We start from the raw sequence: 20855 nt of genomic DNA, 5'->3' as shown, positions 1-20855 counted from the left end.
AATTATTAAAATGCATTAGTAATGTGAAAGTTAAAAACGGCATTAGTTTGTTTCGTATAGAATCATGTTTCCATCACTGTTTCGACGACAGCGCCTTCATCCACTCCTCTTTATCGGACCTGCGGGGGGGAAAAAAAAAAAAAAAAAAAAAAAAAAAATCAGACAAGAATCCCAGATAGATGAATGGCTGCTTCAGGAGCCGTATTAGTCATTAAAAGAATAAAGATATGGAAGATGTCAACCTGTACCTTGTGTTTGCAACAAGTATCATGGCGGTCGGTTGTCCGGTGTGACTCTGGGAGAGATGCAACAGGAAGGAGTTTTGGGGCAGGCCCAGGACCTCAGCCTTCAGATGCTGAACGTGCACATGTGAGGCCGATGCATGATCCATAACTGTGAACATCGGAGCCCTGACATGTTGCAGCGAGAGAAAACAGTGTGGTTTGAAGGCAGACAACAATGTGAGGACAATTCAGTGAATTACCAAATAAGAAATTAGGTTGTGGTGTTAAAAATTAGTAGTCAATTGCGCCAGTTTACAATCTGGTGAAATACTTTTCCGAGGAGATGATCAGAAGGTCATTGAGGAGGTGGAGGTAGATACTCATGAATGACATTCTTGGGCGGTAAGTGGCCTCCACAGTTAGCTGTCTCATGGGACCCTGGTGCACCAGAAAACGGCCGCTTACAACCAGAGGGACCAACTGGATGAGGAAGAGGCAGTTAGAATGTGTCGCAGACTTTATTCTCTTACGCAACCTGCAGATAGCAATGAATTTAGTTTGAGAGAAACAAAAGTACACTCGTCACCTTAACGTTGCCGAAGTCCAGCAGCATTTCCAGGCAGACCAGTTCCTCAATTTGTTTCATTTCTCGGACCCGATTGTTACACTCTTTCATCATCTGGTCAGAGCAAAGATATTTTAAATGGAAATTAATCTGCTCAGCTCACTTCCAATAACACTCATTCCCCTGTTCAGTTCTGTCTTAGTATGAATGTGCAGCTTTGAACACTTGAATGTAAAACTGCATTACCTCATGGAGCGCTTCTATTGCTTTTTTAAGATTTGAAATTGAGTCAGAGTCTGGTTCAGTCAGCTTCAGGATGCTCTGAAATTAAAGAAAACCCAACAGAAGCCTTTAGTGGACTTTTGTAACGTGTCATGCATGTTCAAAATATACGTTTGGATGAATATGATTCAAATATCATCAGATGTCTACCTCGAGGAGGAGTTTAATACGAGTAATTCTCTGAAAGGGTAGGACAATGAATGACTTCAGGCGCTGTCTTTGACACACTGGCTCACTCTCAAGCTCCTTGAGTGAATTCAGAAAGTCTCTGTTCTGCTGCCTTAGGAAAGAAATAAAAAAGCGACACCATTGAATAAGTCTTATTGGTTGGTGTGGCGAGTAGGCTACAGTACAGAACAGAGAACTTACAGCAGATGGCTGAAAAGACGCTCTTGGTACATCATGTTCGTCACATATGGCACATAGAGGCTGTGGAACTTGGAGCAGTGCTGCAGCACAATGTCTCCGACCTGAGACATTGACACTCCCTCTCTCAGTCGTTTTTCCAGATCTATGAAAAACCTAGAGACAGGAAGACACCAGCTCAGCATCCACACTAACAAAACCAGTTCAAACTAATAAGAGGAGGTACAGGTATGTGGAGCGCTCACTTTTCACTGGCTGCCATCACGCCACCAATGTTGGAAAACAAAATGTGATGCTCCATTTGAGTCAGGGTCTGTTTCAGTGCCTTCGATGCATAGAAATGATTGACAGCAACTCCAAGGCTCCTTAGGTAAGACGCTTCAGAGCCGATTAACTCAAACATCGTCTTCAGAGGAAAATGAGAGAACAAGAATTACTAGAGATCTAGAGAGACCAAGAAATAAGGATTTCTAGACACTTCAAAGAAAAAAAAAAAAAAAGGAAAAACTGAATTGATCCTACTAACAGGTATTGCCCGTGTAGTCAAAGCTTATTCCGCTCCGTCATACGCCTCCATTGTTAAAAATGCATAACGTGTAAGTAGGACTCATTTTGTGGTTGAAAATGTTGTTTATGAAGTTAGTGAGCCTTTAAAGAGGAACGATGCAGGGGCCGTACGCACCAGAGAGTATTAAGAAGTCTGTCTGAAGTTACACTGAAGTCTTTTCCTGGGATTTGTTAACATACAAACATCAGACTCATCCTGTAATACACAAGTACAGCCTATATACACACTGTAGTAACACTTAAAATGAGACTAGTGGTAACTAGAGTAGTTGTCCCTCCACATTCGTTTTAATGAGGATTACAGTGTCACAAGGAAAATCATTGTTCTACTCTTCTGTCTTGTTCATTTTTTTTTAATAATCCTATTTGTAATTTTAATATCACTTGGTTTTAATTAGATAAGACTGCAACATACTGGTCATAATGAAGTTTAAAACATGAAATATAAAGCTTTCCACACCTCCTGAAGGCGAATCTCCCTGGTTGTCAAGATGCTGAGCAGACCAGATTCCTTCACCTCTTCTAGGTCTTGCCAAAGGGTACATGGCGCCGCCCTGACAGGTTGAGGTGAAGGTGGGGACTGAGTCGCTTCCGGAGGGTGTAATTGAAGAGATGTCACAGAGAAGCATCGAGCGGCAAATTGGGGCCGCACACCCGACAGATGTCGGGGTGTTATCTGACCAGACTCAAAGGTCTTGTTCAGTCTTTGCAGATCATCGTTCAGCACCTGCAGAAAGTAGTCCTGATACAGTGGGACTGCAGAGCAAAGGAAGAAATGCAGACAAGGCACTTTACATTCCTGTAATTGTTACACTATTCAGTGACTGACAACAAGGCCCAAAGAAAAGGGTCAACTTACAACGATGAATGAACTTTGACTGGAACGACACACTCAGTCCTTCCTCCTCAGCGGGATCTGCTGCCCCGAGTCTGTTGAGCAGACCACATTTAGCTAAAAGTATGAAAGATTTTAAAGCGCATAAAGATTTAAAGCCTCTTACCCGTCTGTGCTTTTATCCTGATCATCTAATGGAGACAAAATGTGATCGTCCTCCTTCAGGCCAAGTCCTGAGAACAGCTTGAGCCTATGTGGACTGAGTATTTCTTTCAAATCCAATTTTGGCATTAAAGCTACTGACCGGAGAGCTGAAGATATGTCCGTGGGAGGACTAAAAAAGGACAAAGCCATTTATTCATCATAATCCTACACACAAAGTTGACTGACATTTTCTAGAGGCACCATGTGGTCCTTACCTGCAATCCTCAAGCTGGTTGACAGAGTCACTGCTCTCACCAAGACCTCCACAGTCCTGAGCGCTGTTGGATTGCGCCTCTCGTGTCCTTATGGTTTGTATCTGTGAAATCAAATTATTCACTGTAGGACTATCTCCAAAGTAGCAGTGTAGATTAGTGATACGGCTGCTCTTCGAACAGTGGCTGTTTTCATTTGTGCCGTCAAATTGAGCCATAATGCTTCTGTTTGGAACTGTTCTCTCACATGAAGCTGCCCCCAAGACTCTCTCTTTTAAAACCCTGAACAAGTCAGAAAAGTGGCCGTTTATCAAGCGTCCTTCCTTTGCCCCAGAGCTACACCCTCGTATGCAATCACACAAACTGGAACCAGGTGTGGTTCTTTTTTTTTTTTTTCTTCAAGCTTCTGGCAATCTGCTTTTCGTACGCTAGCTTTTTCCCCATCTCAGTACTTCAAACTGACTGAATGGTGGCCTGCTGGTCTTTTATGGTGGTAAATGTAATATTTGGGGTTTTTAGTTGAACAAAACAATCACTTTGTCGACATCACCTTTGGCTATGGGAAAGTCAGATTGGGAAAAATACAATTGGTGACACCATTTTCCCACAATGCACGGCACTAAGGAAATGGAAGCAACTGGTTGGTGGTTTGTGAGCTTGTGAACACCTCAAAAAGATAAAATGAACCATTAATCTGGAGAAACATTTTGCTTTGAATGTAAATTATCAGTGGCGTTACAACGTCGCAGTTTGACATGCATTAGTGTATGTATTGTTGCATTCACTGTTTGTTTCCTGCCGTATCAAACACTTGGGCTGCAGTCGAAAAGTCAAGCAATGACCTCCTAACGTCTATTCCTAACTACTTTTCCTTGACCTTTAAGGAAAACGTCATGGGTTCAAGGAAAGATGTGTAGGAGAATTCATGAGGAGTTTGGAAAAGACAACGTGGTGCTCAGAGAATCCGACTCCACTTTCACGAATGATGATGCGACAGCGGATGTCACTGACTTCGGTCTGCCATGGCGAAACTACAACGAAGGACTACAAAAAGGGCAACTAAAACATGATCCCATGAAATCTGATACCCAATTGCATGCAGGCTTTATAAAGAGCTTCTTCTGTGAGAGGATGCTTCAGCTCCTTCCTTCCTGCTGCTGTCACACTTAACGATCAACACTGCTTCAGTAGAAACAATTCACTCATGTGCAACATCAATGAACTGTTCAATATCAATTTGTTCTTTGTGCAATAATGCAGATTCAACGGTTTCGTTATATTTTGCTATCATATCATAGGCCAAGCTTGTTTTGTTTTTTATGGATGCTTCTTGTTATTGAGAACGAGAATTTGTTCGACAGTTTGGTATATTTACTGTTCCTTTTACTTTGCATTCTTTTTTTTTTAAACATATTTGTTCGAAGTAAATAAACACACAAAATGAACCGTCTGTTCATATTCATCAACATAAATCCCATTAGTTTATGACTGTATGAGTGTAATTGTTAAACCTGTGCAAGATATTGCACATTGTTTTCATGACGGCCGAATGGTGAGTCACCTAAATGTTTCCGCCGCAAGGAATTGTGGGGCGGAATTATCTACTTTCCTTTGGTAAAGGAAGGTCCAGTGTTTCCTTTGCTAAAGGAGCTAATAAAGGACGCATTGAAGCCCCTTTCCTGAGCATTTAGAGAATTCGAACAGCTCTTATCATGAGCACTTAGATACTTCCGGGTCATTTCACTCAGTTAGGAACCTTCCTAAGCAAAAAGGACTTCTGACTGCAGCCCTGGTGTAGTTGGGTAAATTGATTGTCGTTTGATTGCCACTGTTTATATCCAGAAATTATTTTATGACATGATTATTCAAGTGCAGCTCTAATCAGACCTACTCAGGAGGAAGTAAAAAAGTCAATTCACAGTGTGTACAAATACTAGCTCCATTTTATTTGCAATTTAAAATTTCATACAAGATAAAAGTACATGATTCAATCGTCTGAATATTGTTGGTATATGACTCAAATAAAACCATTAAAAACCTTAACATATGATGTATTGACATGGCAATATTCTAACAGATTACAAATGAAAATGGATGAGTTTAAGGTATGAACACACTGAGGATTTGACACAAAATAAAAAGGACTTTCTGAACAGGAGCTACAAACTGTTTTGTAACTACATTGCAAAACTTTCCAACTGTGGAAAATAATACATACAGTACAATAAACCTTCTGTAATACACATACTGAATCGACAAATGCCATCTCTGAACACAAACTCACTTGTGGCTCTATTGATATTTTGGTGTGATAAATGTGGCTTCCACTTATCTGGAGAAATGATGTGAAAAGTTAGCCCTTCTGAACGGTTAGTTGCCACACGAGCTTTTCCATCATTGTGAAGGGGCTACGAACATAAACATCAACACGGTGCTTTCTTCATCAGCTTCAAATATCCATATTTGTGCTGAATGATCTACAGCTCACCAGTGTTATTCTGGAGCGGTGAGTAGGACTAACGCTACTCCACTTTAAGGGTTTTTTATTGACGCTCCACAACTTAAGACAATAGTTTTATGAAACATATTAAAGATGAAATTATAATAATGTTCAGTGGCTAAATAATCAATCATACATTGGGCATTTGATGTGTCAACGTTGGACGATAAAACAAGAAAAAAGAAATCAATCTACCATACCAAATTTCTAAAAACCAATGAAATGGGTGGCCACCCAAAACATCTGCATGCAAACACACCTCACATATCTGCAATATCCAGAAACGTATTACCAGTTGTCCTTTTTTGTTCTTGGATATTCTGTACGACAAACCAAGAGACAGCATTTCCCTGTGTTTATACGTGCTCCCTGCTAAGAAGGGACTGAGACATCGGCTTCAGTAACAAGGTATACATAAGACAGATGCTGAATTGGGAGGCTGAGGACTCGCGTGGCTAGTTATGAGTCTTGGTGGGCACAGTGATACTGCGGGCTAGTAGTGCCAGCAGAGCTAGCTCCACAACCCCATGGGCTTGTTCCAGTGCCTCTGCAGCCTCCCTGGCAGAAAACCCTGCTGCCTGGATTCTCTGGATGTGCTCAGCTGGAAATTGTTCTATAAAGGGATGCGGAGAAGGAAGAAGAGGGGCTGGAGGTGTAAGCTGGAGAGCCTGAGCAAGTGGCGGGGAAGAGGGGGAGGAGGCGCTAGAGACTTCCTCAGGTGAGCCCACTGCCATGGACAGGGGGCTGAGAAAAGTGTCCTCAGTTTGGAGGCCAGGAGTGTCTGGGGTGTTTGTGCCAGAGGCTCGTCCGTCTGCAACCCCTCTCCCCTGCTGTCCCTCAGGAGGTTCCCTGACCTCCAGGTCCCCTGCCGGATCAGGAGGAACCTCTGGCTCAGGCTCAAAACGGCTGATGTTATTTGCGTCATCTTGCCCGCACTTATCTGCCCTCCTCTCGACGGAGCCATCTGGACACAGCGGTGGCCCTTGTCCCTCCACAGTCTCTGCTGTATCCTGGCCAGAGAGGTCAGGCACAAGACACTTCGATGGTCCCTCATCAGACACAGCAGCAGCATGGTTGGCTTTGGCATCGTTTGGTTCTGCACCGGCTGAGATGGCAATAGAGGAGATCCGCTGGGTGTTTTCGGGTGTGGGGGTACACGGCTCGGGGGACACTTCCTCCGTTTCCTGTTTGAGTGGGTGTGAGGGCGAGCAGGAGGCGCTGCGGTTTTGGGACTGAGCGCGGTTATTGGACACCAGCAGCTCGTGAAGTTCCATCAGAGCGGCTGCCAGCGACGGGATGCTGTCGGAGCTGGAGCAGTGCTCTCCTTCAGGCTGGTCCCTCTCAGAGGACATCTTGCCCTGGGAGGCAGTGGGGGACTCCATTTCAACCGAGTCCGGTTGGCTCAGAACACTCAGACAGGCTTCTGTGGCATCAACGGTGTCCGACTCAGTGGCCTCCTGCTCCATGGGTTGAATGGGGGAAATTTCCTCAGGATGGGGGAGCACGGGGCTGTTCATTACCTCATCTGATTCAGTATTCCCCTCTGTGTGGCCAGGCTGGACCTCCGCGGGAGGGGTACATGTACGGAGGACGGCTGTTGGGGGACTGGGCACAGGGGGCACTTTGGACTCAGTATGGACAGGCAGAGGGTGGACCTGATTCGGTGTAAAACCAGCATCCTCTGCTGAGCAAGAAGGCTGAGGAAGCCCCTGGCGGCCAGGTTGGTCATGGCACAGCCCTGGTGCCGAGGCCTGCTCCATGGCGGCCGGGTCGGACTGAGAGCGAACCAGGGTTTGGGGCTGGCCAGAGGAAGGGCTTTGGGAAGAGGAGGTGGATGAAGACGCTTGGTCTAAGGTTCTGGGTAATGTAAATGGTGGGGGCTGCGGTGAGGTAGTTCGTCCATCTGCAGTGTCTATTGTAAGAGAAAATACAACCGGGAGTAAGACAGTGTGTGGACACCGCTGGAAGCATTACTTTGGGTAATACGCATTTAAGGAAACAACCTAAAACAAATATGTTGTGTTATTCATGAATACCCGGTGTGTGCATTTACATCGTTCGTGACCTGTGCTACTTTTTCCTATGATAAACAGTTACAAATCCATGAATACTTTGAACCAAAAGTACATCACTTAAACAATCCAGCAGCAAAACAACAGCAAAATAAAAGACATAAATAGCAATGGACTTGGCACTCGCAATGGACTTATGAATTTGCAGTACCTGGTTGGTAGGTCTCTCTCTCCAGCTGTCTCCAAATGCATCAGTGCTGTCCTGCTCAGGGGGTTAGGGCGCACACCACACACATCATGCAAAGGGATGGAGAAAGTTAGCAGTCACACACACAGAGCATGCATCAACCTAAAAGCCTTTTCACACACACACACACACACATGTGAGAAGTGTCCGAACAGAGGGGTCACAGTGTAATCACATTACCCGTCACTGAAACTCAATTGAGGTGAAGTTAGAAGGACATTTGAGGAAAGTCCCTCAACCATGACAATCAAATCCAGAATGATTGATGCCTCTTCTCTAGTGGAGGATTGCCTCCTTCCCCAATATCGCTGCTGTAACAAAGAGTCACTGAAAATTCTCTGAAACTTTATTGCTGCTGCTTTTTGTTTGAATTATATTTGCTATGTGCAGCCATTACCGGACATGACTGGGTGATGGAAACAACAACAAAGACTAAGTATATCAGTGGCAATAGCACGAGTGGTATTGGAAGCCTTGAAAAGCATTAAAAAGGGAAACACTTGCATGATTGTGTTTTGACCATCTCAAAAGCTACAACACACCAAGAAGGCGCCACTTCCTGCTTACAGTCAACCTCGGACAGATGCTTAAATAATGGGACAGTGTGCGTTTAAACGGTTAACAGAAAGAGCAACCGATCAAGGATGTCTGCTATGTGTTGATCCAGTAAAATAAATACCTGATAGACCACGAACAATTCTTAATGAAGGAAACTCACATTTTCAGTCAAAAAAGGTGTTTTTGTTTTATCCTCTGAAAAATGAAATGCAATACTATAGTGCTCCTGCTATCTCACTGATTTACTGTGTAAGATAATCCCCCACCTCCATTTCTACTGGCACTAGATGTCCATTTCACTTGCTGTTCTCAAACTCCTTCAGATATCCATCCGCACTGTTGGCTCACACAGAATCTGACTAAATGCAACAGTCCATGCTGAACTACTGCAACGAGACACAATCCGGCTCAGTGCTATTGATTAGCACTGATTGCTTATAATGGAGCAAACAGAGCTATTGGTGCTTCAGTGTTTTCTCCAAAGTTCCTCTCGATATGCGTTTAAAAACACGGTAAATGACGACAACATCACAGCCACAAAGAGAAGCTAAAAACTAGGCAAAGGCAAACACAAGACTGTTCTGTGGTACGTCTGCTAATTAACTATCATATAGAGATAAAGATTGGTAATGAAGTGTTCATTAAATAACACATAGAAATAGTTTCAAATAATAATAACAATAATATGTGCCTTTCACATAACCAAAGGCCCCTCTACATACATAAACAAGCCAAACACAATCACGTGTTTCCCTTTAAGAAGCTTGATCTCAGCCAAGAAGTAATTTATCTTTTTACTTCGATTTTACTGACGGACATCGCTCAATTTCCCGACCTCATCTTATTCTAAAGCATATGTAATTTGCTGAGGCGATGACATTAAGTGATCATGTGACTGAAATTTAAGATGACTGCATAAATGGGGGTTGAGAGTAAGAAGCTTTAAGTGGCGCATGCACATGTGGTTCTAACTGAGCTGAGAACCGGCTGAAGTGCAGAGATGAGAGACTGTTTCTTACCGCTCTCCTGTATTGACCTCTGAAGTGCCTCTGCCAGTTCTCTGTCCGCTAGCTCGTCTGGACGGGCGTCGTCGTGCCCCTCCGGTCCATACGCCAGCCGGGCACACTCTGGCAGCTCTGCCTCAGGCAGGAAGTGAGTCTCGGTGCCCGTGGTGCCTATTAGGAGCGTGTTCTTCTTCAGGTCGATCGAACACTACAAGATATTTAGGACAAATAATGCTCACAGATATTCTTCAACTGTCTTGTACATTCAGTGACCAGAGAACAGAAAATGGAAACCTCTAATATGCAATTAATGATCAGATGAATTGGCGCGCACACCTGATGTCTCTTCAGCATATCCAGGCCAAGCAGCATGTCCATCGGCTGGTCCTCCAAGATGGAGAATGAACACGGAAGGAAGTCCCCCTCTATCTGGACCTGAGCTACACGAGTGCAACAAGACGACAATTCAAAACTACACAAGAAACGTCGTGCAGATAATTAAAAATGGAGGCAAAAGGAAGAGATCAAGGGAAAATGATTCTGTCTACTGAGAGTCAGACCATCTCTGGCACATTTTATATCTCTGCGTGCAGTTAAAAAAAAAAAGGTACATTGAAGGGTGAGCTCGTTTGTGGATATCTGCAAGTATTTACTTTGTATTTGAGAAACTGCGTTGACAGTGTTTCCTTCTGAGCCATTTCATACCCACACATTGTACAACATAATCAACACTTAATTAAACCATAACATTGGATAAATGTGAACAGGAAGTAGAGTCAAAGACATCGAGCAATTGTGCTAAGCTAGGCTATCCAACCGTTTCAAACTGCATGCAGAGTTCGTCTGAGTGTTGGCAAGTGTTGACAGAAATATCATACCGTAATGTTTTGCTGGGGACTAATTTGACATTATAATAGTGTTGCTCCAAAAAAAAATACTTCCAAAAAACCCCCCACACTCACCCAAGTGAACTCTGCCAATGATCTTCTGGGTGCCCACTCCCTTGGCAATTCCAGACCAGCGACGGTCCACCAGCCGCATGATGTTACAACGCTCAGCACATGCTTGGCTCATGATGGTCATCTGGGCTCCTAAAAACAAGGAATGTCAGGGCTCTACTAAATGATTGTTTCGAACCAAAAAAAGCCTGTGCAATGAATACAAGGCTGTGTGAATCCAGATAGTACAGTTAGTGCATCATATTTCTGTTCAGAGTCAAACTGGTCTTGTAAATATCACAAAGGGGACCGAGATCACAGATACAAGCGGCTGAAATAGATTATAATTTACAGATATGCAGGCCGATGGGAATCAGTTTGTTATTCGAGTACAGTATCTAAATCTAATTCATCCGTTAAGCCACAAACAAAAACTCAACCATAACACACCAACATTTAAGTACCGTTGTTGTTCACGGCCAGAAAATTGTAACAACTACAGATTGGATCGGAATGTGATGCTCATTACCTGAGTCAACAAAGGCTTTCACAGGGTGCCCATTGACTTTGCAGTTAATGTAGAGCATGACCACCTGCCCGAAGCTTTCTGGGGCCTCCTCCATTGCAATGGTCATGTTTTCTTCCACGTTGTGCTGCCTGGAATATGCACAAATGCATGGATAAGAGACGTGATATTTTAAAAAGAATGACAACGTGCTGCCTCATTGCCGTGAGTAAGCTGCTTTATCTTTTAAAAATATCTTCATATTACAAATTATTACATAACAATATCTGGTTACGGAAGTAAAACTGAGGCTGGACCGTGCTGAAGATTATCAATGCTGTGTTATCAATATTCCCAAGTGGTCAACAGATCTATCGTCTCTGCACCATACCTGATGTCCTCCTCAATCTTTGCCTGGGCATCCAAATCAAAAGGATCTGCAGTCAGAAGTCTGATCCTCTCTTGCTCCCTCTTGGCTCGATCCTGCTGTTGCTCCTGGAGCACTTTGGTGAACCGCTCTGAGAAAATAGACAGTTACAATAACGCGACTGCGTCACATCTCAAGTAAGAGACCAGAAACAGAAACCGTGGCCTGTAACAGCGCCAGCTCTTGTTTGTTTACCCAAGTCTCCGCTCAGCAGGGCCTCAGCAAGTGGCGGGTTCCGCTCCTTGAGGAGTGAAAGCTCATGCGGATTGGATAAAAGCATCTGCTGGAGTAAGGCAGGGTCATCCAGCCCCTGAGGAGAGGAGCCACGAAAGGCCATTGGCGTGGACGGTTGTGCGGCGCGCTGTGGCTGCTGTTGAGGCTGCGGCTGAGACTCTTGCAGCCTTATGGCACCACGTTGACTGGTTGAAGAAGAGGTGCCGGGGATTGTGATGGAACGAAAGTCAATATGGGGCAGACCTGAGGAGCACAAAGGATACATGGTGAGAGACACGCATTTTGCATGTACAAAAACTCACTAAATAAATGATGCATTCATCTTTTTTATATATATATTTGTTTGTTTTTTTCTTGCCTATTTCTGAATCTCAATTGAAGTCTGTCTCAAAGTCAAACCCCAACCCATTACCCGTCTTCTTGTGCAAAAATATCAAACCACCTTCATATTCAATAATTTGCATCTTAAGAGGAAATTGGAAACAGATCTAAATTATTAGCTTTTAAAACATTTCAAAAAGTGTTACCTGGAAAGGCTGGCTGAGTTGGTGGTGGCCTTCGGTCAGCTTGCCTGAGAACCACCACATCTCCATCCTTAACACCATAGGTCCCCAAGGCACGAGTGTGGTCTTTTAGGGGCTGTTCTACATGTGTGATCTGTTTATGGAGAAATACAGAATTAAATTTAACATCATCATACTGAAGTTTTGCTTCTGTTGTAATGGATGTGGATATTAGCTCATTAGCTCAAATGGTACAGTTGTTACAAAATGCTGCAGTCATAAGGTGGCACTTGCTTTTGCTAAATCTACTTTTCATTACGTAAACCAGACAGCTGTTGATGTTAGGGCTATAGTTTCAATGGCTAGCCAACTCAGTGGTCCACATGACACACAAAACAACAAACTTACATCCCAGAACTACAAGGATATATTGCTGTGATGGTAGCAATGTAACGTTAGCTATTTGTTTCAGGTGAATTTGTGCCCCTCACTTTCTTTACATAATACATGCTATTTTGCTACAATCAAAATTAAACTACTGCTCCCAAGCTAAATAGAGATGAAGGTAATGCTGTACCTGTCGGACATGGCCCCAATACAACGTAAATATGATGACTCCACTTCCCCAATAAACCTAAAAACATGTTATTAATGTAACAATTATTTTAGTCACACGCCCCATGACCCATCACTGTTGAACTCTGGGGAACGTGTTGGGGTAACAAGACTTTATGAAGATCATTTCTGTCAAAATAACGTCTCTCACATGGGTTAACGTTAGACCCTCGTTCACGTAACATTAACGTATCTGGGACAATAAAGCGATAAGAAAACCAGTTAACGTCAGTGTGGTAAACTCCGCGTAATCGCTAGTTAAGCCAAAACAGTTGTCCTCGATATGTTAATTAGTCTAACGGTTAGCTTCACTAGTTTGATTTTCGGTTAGCGTTAGTTAGCTATTTTAGAGATACCCAGCAAGCCGACCGTTTGTAACAGTTAATAGCCGTCGGGGGCACAAATCAGCAGAATTGTCTGCAGGTTGATAAACTGAGTTTCGCAACAACCCGTCCAGCAAAACAGCAAAAGTCCGATTCATGCTAGCAAGTTAGAGCTAGCTAGCCGTTAGCTACGTTAGCTATCTGGCTACAGCTAGCATGGGTCTTACCTGGATTTCCCCAGCTGGGATTCCTGATTCCAGTTCACAAAGTGCTATAAAGTCTCTCAGCTCCAGCTCTGGGGATACATCTAGAGCAAAGGTAGTCTCTAGGCTATCCCTCGGCTCGCAGAAAACGGTGACCAACATCGCTTGTTTTGGGTCAGGATCACTCGACAAACCCGCTGCAAACAGAATGCGTTTAGTGTAGTTCCTTGTTGTTTCACAGGAGACACCACAATTATTATTTTGATTTTCAGTTTTAATACGTGTTTCAGTACAAAAGGGGGAAACTAATATTACACCGAAAGACAGTGCCTGCTTTTCACCTACTGGTTAAACGTCTGGCGTGTCAGTTTCTCTTTTAACAACTAAACAACATTAAGTATTGCTCAGTTGTGCCGCATTTCGGCCAGCTTTTTTTTCCGACATGTCGCAATACAGAATGTGCAGTCGTGAATAGTTTCTTCTTCTAATCTCAAAAACACTGCAAGCCGGAGTGCTATTACCACCATCTACTGGATCCTTTGGAAATTACACACATTCAAGAAAAGACACAATGAAACTTTGAATTATTATTAGAAAGTGTTACCCATATGGATATATCATATTAATATATGGTACTACAAATACAGTTTAATAATACAGTAAAATACAGAGAGTGTGTGTGTGTGTGTGTGTGTAGGTCATTCACTGTCCCTCAGTTTGTGGCATGTTGATACACAGTGTCGGCCTATATTATGAAACTAATCGTAGTTATGTTTTGAGTAGGCCTATTGTTTGGTATAGCCTACATAATGACACGACAGAGTCCAGAACATGTACATAAAAAAAGATAGATAATATAAAGCAGGATTCTACAGGTTTGTTTAGACCGTTGGTGCTGTAACTTTGGGTTTGCATTTGAATACACCAGCTAACCAATCCAAAGTTTATTCATGTAGCACATTTCATCCAGAAAGGCAATTCAAAATGCTTTACATAGCGCATTGAACAGGAAATAAATAATGATGAACCACTGTTGTTTCTTGCTTTTTTATGAGAAAAGTCTTTGGTTTGGAGAACACACAATCTTTGGTCTAGTGCTGTCTGTTTCTTTGGATTTTCGCAGTTTGAGGTTTTTTTTCAACGTGCATGAATCACATTTTGCATGCAGAGGCTTTTAATCGACTTGAAGTCTTATGCAAAAATAAATAAATCAATGAAACAATAGAAAGATCAAAAGCTTTTATGAGCTGGGTAGGGGTGGGATCCTTATTGAATACTGTAGTGACAAAGTAATGACACATGTTTTAATGTAAATATAGCTTTAAAGGTGCAGTATTTAGACACCACACAAGCTAAATCGCACAAGTGGTGTATTTGACCATGAGTCTGTCTTACGAGTGATCATATAGGTCCATCGGACATCCATCGTTTCAGTGGTACCATTAACCTACATAAGATTTTAGAAATATGCAGTTTTTAAAAGACACCACAAACAGCACCCAATACTTTCTCCTCTGGTAAGAATGCAAAGAAATGATATTGCATTCAGAGGTCTGAAGTCACGATGGCACTATGTTGACTCAACTGCTTTTTTTCTATCTATATTTTGTTCACCACACTGAAACTGAAAATGTTTAGTTTTCATTTCTGTGTTACCTCAACATGGGTGCTGTTCCATTATCTACAGAGTTAGTTTTCTGTGCATTGATAATGAGGTTGAGTAGATTGCACAAGGCTGGCTCCTTTATTATCGTCTTTTGTCTTAGCGCTCATTTTAACTTCTATAAAAACTTTTTCAAGTCTCGGGCACAAGATAAAAACTTGTGTATTTGTGTGTCCACAGAAAAAAACCTTAATTCCACATATGCTTCATCTTTCAGCAAAATTATGAGAATGCAAAAGTGTACTCCCATTAGAATGCATATACTGTGCAATGCTTTAATGTGAACTCGATTTGACTGTATGACTGCTGAACTATAAAAAAGAAATGACAAGTAAATAATTTCACTTTAGCGCTGCGTGATACATCTACTCATAGGGAATAATGAAGTGCTGAAAAGTTACCACAGTTCAACTCCAAAAAGTGTCATAATACATCTTCACTGATAAAGTCACGTCACAGTCTTACCTTTAGTACTTGTAGATGGGTTGTCCAAACTGTACGAGCAGGAAGCAAAGAAACTTGTTATGTTGTGACACTACAATCACATTATTGAAAATTCTACTTCCCTGACATAATGTGAAACCTGTCTTGGAGTTTGTTGCTTTTGACGATCTCTTAGGAGCAACATTTCTTTGAGGGAGATACTATTTCGTGTGATTCTAACTCTCCTGCAGTTAGAAACCAGATCAAAACCTTCTGAGATGTCAGAAAGAGACAAACAATGGACAAATCTTGGCAAATAGATTCACTTTGGCCATCAGATGAACTTTATTTCAGGGATGTCAGCTCAGCCTGACTCATCACATCATTGGTTTATGTTAATATTGTATCAAGATTACAACCACTTGAACATGGATATATTACTTTTTGGATGTCCTAATTTAACTGTAATTTCACTGAGTGACAGCCAGCGGAGGTGTTTTTTCAACATCCGTTTCAAGAAACGAGCAAGTATTTGTGTAGTTGTATCTTGCAGAATGATCAAGAATTTGTGGGTTTTTTTCCATCTGTTTTAGTAGCTCATTTGCAATTACGTCACGTTCTTACTGGCAAAAAACACAAAGCTGCATCGTTTCCGATAGACAAGCCACATGGTTCTTACCTACTTTCCTACTAGAATGAAGATAAAGGTTTTTAAAAACATGTCAAAGTAGCTCTATTTTTATTATAGATGATAACATTCTGTTTCTAAAAACGTTTATAGTTGAGCAGGCTGCAGCACAAATGTAAAACAATTATCCCTTTTATTTATTTCATATCAATCAAATTAACTTCAGTATTGAATGATTTGTCAAGTAACATCACCAGAATATATATTTTTGTAAAAAATGAAGTGAGTTTGAATAATGGAATATCATTATTGTGTAACTCATCAGTGTAGGTTGTAACAGGAGTCTGTGAGAAGGAAGCATTTATCCTCCCTCATGGAAGTAGAACAATAATACAGTGTCTTAGAAAACCCACTGCGCTCATCATTGAAAGGTTTTCTTTGTGAAACGATGTGACTTTAATTATTTTGTCACTAGCCCGTCTGCTTTTTCTATGTTATATGAAGTAGCACAGGTTTGCAATGTATAAAACATTTCGAATCAGAAAGCACAATTGTTAAACAAATTACAACATGGCAAATAAGAACAATTCACATGTTATGTGTCCATTCTTGATTTTGGAAACAGTAGTTTGACAAAGAAAAAAAAACTTGACTCAAGGTCCAGTTGCCAGCTTTTCCCAATAAGTATGCTGCAAGATTAAAGGGGTTGATAAAAAACATAATTTGTGAGTTTTTCTAACTCTCATTACAAAGTTTTAAAAGCACAACATTATAATACATTATATTATCACTCCTGTTTATCACATCAAGCCTTAAATGTTTCCAGCAGAAAAAAATAAAAAGGGTTGTTGCATGAATGAGATTCATATCGTGTTAAAAGAAACACGTGGGATTTTCACTTCTTTATAAGGGGGTGATTCAAGTCTGGGGTTTTTGTCTCACTCTTTGTGGTGTTTCACACAGGAAACCCTTAGTGGCACTTACCGGCTCTGAAATATTGAACATGGTTCTTTTCAAACTACTTTTATTCACTTTAACATTTTACAAATTCATTGTTGATTTGGATGCTGGGAGGTCTTGCCCAAAAGGTAAAGTATGACTTTCTTGTACTAATTTCGCTTGTCATTCTGGATAATGCTGTAGAATATACAAACATTTTTAGCTTTACAATTTCTGCTTATCTTTTTAATCCAAGGTTACAGAGTACACAAAGCAGATAAGAATGCTTGTGAAAAATGCCCCAGTCAATCTTACCAGCCTGAAACGAATGATGCCCAACACTGCAGACCGTGTACAAAGTGTGATGCCAGTAAGTGTTGAAGCTTTGGAATGATGGATTTACACACAAAAAAACCCAATACTGTGAGCAATAGCTGAGAAACATACATGATGTTTGACATACACTAGCTACGAGTAATTCATCTGGCAATAGAGCCAAAACGTTGCAATTTGGTTCACTTTGTGCTGAAGAAGAAATCTTCTTTTTAAGTCTCATGTGATCTCATGTGAATTCATTTTTTGTTGTTGTTGTAGAATCGGGAAGTGTTGTTAAAGAGAAGTGCACGAGCGAGACAGACACAACATGTGAGTGCGGTGGAGAATTAGTTCCCTGGGACAGAGATTCTTCCACTTGCAAATGTACAGATGGATACTTCAGTGTCAACTCGCACTGTCAAAAATGGAAAGAGTAAGTCTGCTGTATTAATATGTTGATCAAACTCTGAATATATATAGGGCCCAACCACGTCTAAAGTAGTTACCTGTTGTTTATGGCTGTATCATTTATACTTCCCTCTAGATGTAAATGTGGAGTGAAAATGAATGGAACCAAGTCCTCAGATGCCATCTGCAGAGAGGGGTGTAGTGATGCAAGTACCGGTAACACTTACACCACTACACCCCCGACATCAAACAAAATGGTTTCTCTAATCACACGCTTAACATCCCGCCATCCTCATGAGACGGCCCATACTCAGAGGACGCATACTAGAACCACCGCCACGGCTGCTCCAGGACACAAAGCCATCTACGTTGGTACAGGTAAAACATTATGCGGCTATCTTTTCATGACACAACCTCATAAAGTTATAAAGCTCATTAAGTAACCTGTAGCTTGCTTGTCTTGCTCAGGTATGGCCCTCCTCATACTTGGAATAATTGGACTGCTTGTAGCTGTGGCCTGCAAGCTGCACATTACTCCTCAACCAGCAGCACCAAGTATGTCGTATGATTTAAAGTACCGGTAAAGGGATTCTGCACTTAAAGGAAAAGTATGACATTTTGAAAAATATTAGTTTTTTTGCGAAGAGTTATGAGAAAACTGATACCACTCGCGTGTTTCTAAGCTGAATATGATGCTACAGCTAGCAGGGTGGTTAGCTTAGCTTAGCACAAAGACTGGAAGCAGGGGAAACAGTTAGCCTGGGTGTAACAAAATGTGCTTGCTATACTAACACCTTTAAGGCTCGCAAATTCACTTGTCGTTTGTTTAAATCTTACAAAAATCGAAGTGTAAAAACAACGCATCCTGTTGTTGTGGGGGATAAGATGCAGGATGTAGTTTTATATTTGCCATGGAGACAGACATGAAAGAGGTGTTCATCTTCTCATCTAACTCTCGGCAAGAAAGCGAACAAGCATATTTCCTGTCAATTTATTCCTTTGACCATTAAACTCCTTGCGCATGTTAAATTGAAAGACATTATTCCTTGGCAGAAACTCATTGCTATAATGAATATGAATGTTTTTCATTGTTGTAGGAAATTTTTGTTCTTTTTAATGGGTCACAGGAAATTGCCCACCTTTGCTCCTTCATTCTTGGCTTTGCGCCATTTACCAAGGACATTTCAAAAGACAAGGAATGTAATTGTGGATATAAAGAGCGTATGTTTTAAATCAATTGTGCTTTAATTTTTGTTTTCAGAAAAGGACTCATTGTGTCGGAGGCCAGTTGAGGAAAGCGGCGAGGGCAGTTTGTCCTCGCTCAAACTGATCCCAGGGCAGCACTGAGGTCTTAAATGAATCGGTCAACTAAGACTGTGAATTATTGGATCAAATAATCATCATGCGAATCATTTCATACCGACCACTTATATTTTCCTTGTATTGTTGGTTTTACATCAGAAAGATTACTGACTGTGTCTGTATTGTGGCAGGTGTATGCAGTATGGTCAATATTTGACTTTTGTTTGTTCTGTTGTAATAGAATATCGTTCAAATTATGTGAAAGAGATCACACCGCACTCTTTTGTAAACTAACTGTAGGTTAGTTTATAGTTAGATCGTAGAAGGTAGCTTTTACTACTTCATGTGTTTTCTTTAGTAAGATAATCAAACTCAAATTTACTTTCTGTGTATCCTTGATATTTAACTGCAGAGATCATGCTACTAAATGGTACCACATGGTATTTTATATTATGTCTCGCTAAAATGGGGCAAGTGACGCAAGTCTGAGAAATACACAGTATTTACAGCATTGTAGTAACAATCAATACCTATGATTATGAATGTCTGGAGAGTCTGAGATAAACACATTTTTCTATCTTCACGCAGTCTGTCTGTCTCTATTTTTTGTCATGTTTTGATGATTCAGTTCTGTTCCACCGGTAGCAGAGAACAGTGCTTTCAGTGGTGTGTGGGGTTGGGGGAGATCCCCGTGTGCCTCTCTTTCCCATTGAGAGATACTTGCTCTCGTGTTTTTGTTTTAGCCGTTGGAAAGATGTCGTAAATGTACAGACTTTCATGTTGTTCATACCTCCATGTTGGAGACTTTCCCCAGATCAGTACAGTCAAAAGAGTTATGAAAGCATACCCTCATTATTTCTATTTGCTAATGTTACGCTAAGAAATCAGATAAACAAGCCTTCAAATCACAGGCGGCTTGGTGTGTTTCTGGCTGGCTCTATGTGTCAATACAACAATGTGAAAGTACACATGTTTTAGTCGTAAAATATGGATGTAAAAGTATGAAAAGTACTCTGCAGAAAAATGTCCAATATTTTATACAATATTACCATATAATAAGAAATCACTGTTTTTTATAAATTCAGCATATATTTGTGATAGATACAAAATCTTAATCTGGAAAGTAACTCTAGATGTCAAATAAAAGTAGTGGATAGTGGAGTTAAAAGTACAATGTTGCCCTCTGAAATGTAGTGAAGTAGAACTATAAAGTATCATGAAATGGAAATACTAAAGTAAAGTAGGCCCACCTTAGACATGTACTAAGTTTACAGTACTTGAGTACATGTGCTTAGTAACTTTCTTCACAGTGTAAACAACAACAAAATAGTTGCTATCTGACTCTTATTGTAAAGCACGTTTTCTGTCAAATATTTTGTCTCCGATCTTTGTTCTCCGTTTTCAAAATGCACTGTGATGTCCTGAGAATGTGTGAACAAATATTTGGCCTTAAACTACCCAGTCGAGTCTTTGCATTTGTAACAGAGAGTGTGCACATACCGTACACTGGAAAGAGTCCCTGCAGACTTTCAGAAGAAATATACAGCATGCTAACCAAACCCTTTCTATTTGCAGAACTAGCTGCAACTTAACTCATCGAATAACAAGAATTAATGCCACTAACTGAAAATAGACAACAATAGATCACGTCATCCGGACAGCCATTATCACAAATCATTGTCAAGAATGTAAACCTAAAGGTGTTGTTTGTCTTTGCTTCTTACAGTTTATACGATAAAAACAATTCATCGAGGGTTCCTTTATCTTTGTATTTCTATTTGTAATTGATTTTTATGTAATTGGCCTCTTTGTTGAGAGATAAGAAGTGGGCAACAGAGGTCTGGTGAGATTAC

The 20855-nt window shown here is 41.2% G+C and overlaps 2 protein-coding genes across 3 annotated transcripts; one reads left to right on the top strand and one right to left on the bottom strand.

Annotated features, from left to right (window-relative positions):
• Positions 1-5180: 5180 nt before the first annotated feature.
• ddi2 (DNA-damage inducible protein 2) lies at positions 5181-13744 on the bottom strand. 2 transcript variants are annotated; one of them, XM_079297029.1, is made up of 11 exons: positions 13670-13744; positions 13349-13521; positions 12208-12337; positions 11642-11923; positions 11411-11537; positions 11044-11171; positions 10539-10667; positions 9913-10016; positions 9592-9784; positions 7979-8029; positions 7531-7667 (listed from the first exon to the last, which is right to left on the bottom strand). In XM_079297029.1, the coding sequence occupies exons 2-10, from the start codon at positions 13484-13486 to the stop codon at positions 8019-8021; spliced, it is 1242 nt and encodes a 413-aa protein (XP_079153155.1). In that variant the 5' UTR covers positions 13487-13521; positions 13670-13744; the 3' UTR covers positions 7531-7667; positions 7979-8018. The 2 variants fall into 2 exon arrangements, with proteins under 2 accessions (XP_079153154.1, XP_079153155.1); XM_079297028.1 differs by lacking the exon at positions 7979-8029 and having other exon boundaries at positions 5181-7667.
• A 3297-nt stretch (positions 13745-17041) lies between these two features.
• LOC306775656 (uncharacterized protein) lies at positions 17042-19373 on the top strand (the record flags this gene model as incomplete). The annotated part of the gene is made up of 6 exons (XM_079266115.1): positions 17042-17126; positions 17234-17347; positions 17572-17725; positions 17837-18078; positions 18169-18255; positions 18962-19373. 6 exons carry the CDS (start codon positions 17042-17044, stop codon positions 19045-19047), a joined length of 768 nt encoding a protein of 255 aa, XP_079122241.1. The 3' UTR covers positions 19048-19373.
• Between the last annotated feature and the right edge of the window lie 1482 nt (positions 19374-20855).

The sequence above is a fragment of the Melanostigma gelatinosum genome (assembly GCF_949748355.1).
Source record: "Melanostigma gelatinosum genome assembly, chromosome: 3".
Taxonomy (NCBI): Eukaryota; Metazoa; Chordata; class Actinopteri; order Perciformes; family Zoarcidae; genus Melanostigma; species Melanostigma gelatinosum.
This window is presented reverse-complemented; position numbering and strand designations above follow the sequence as displayed.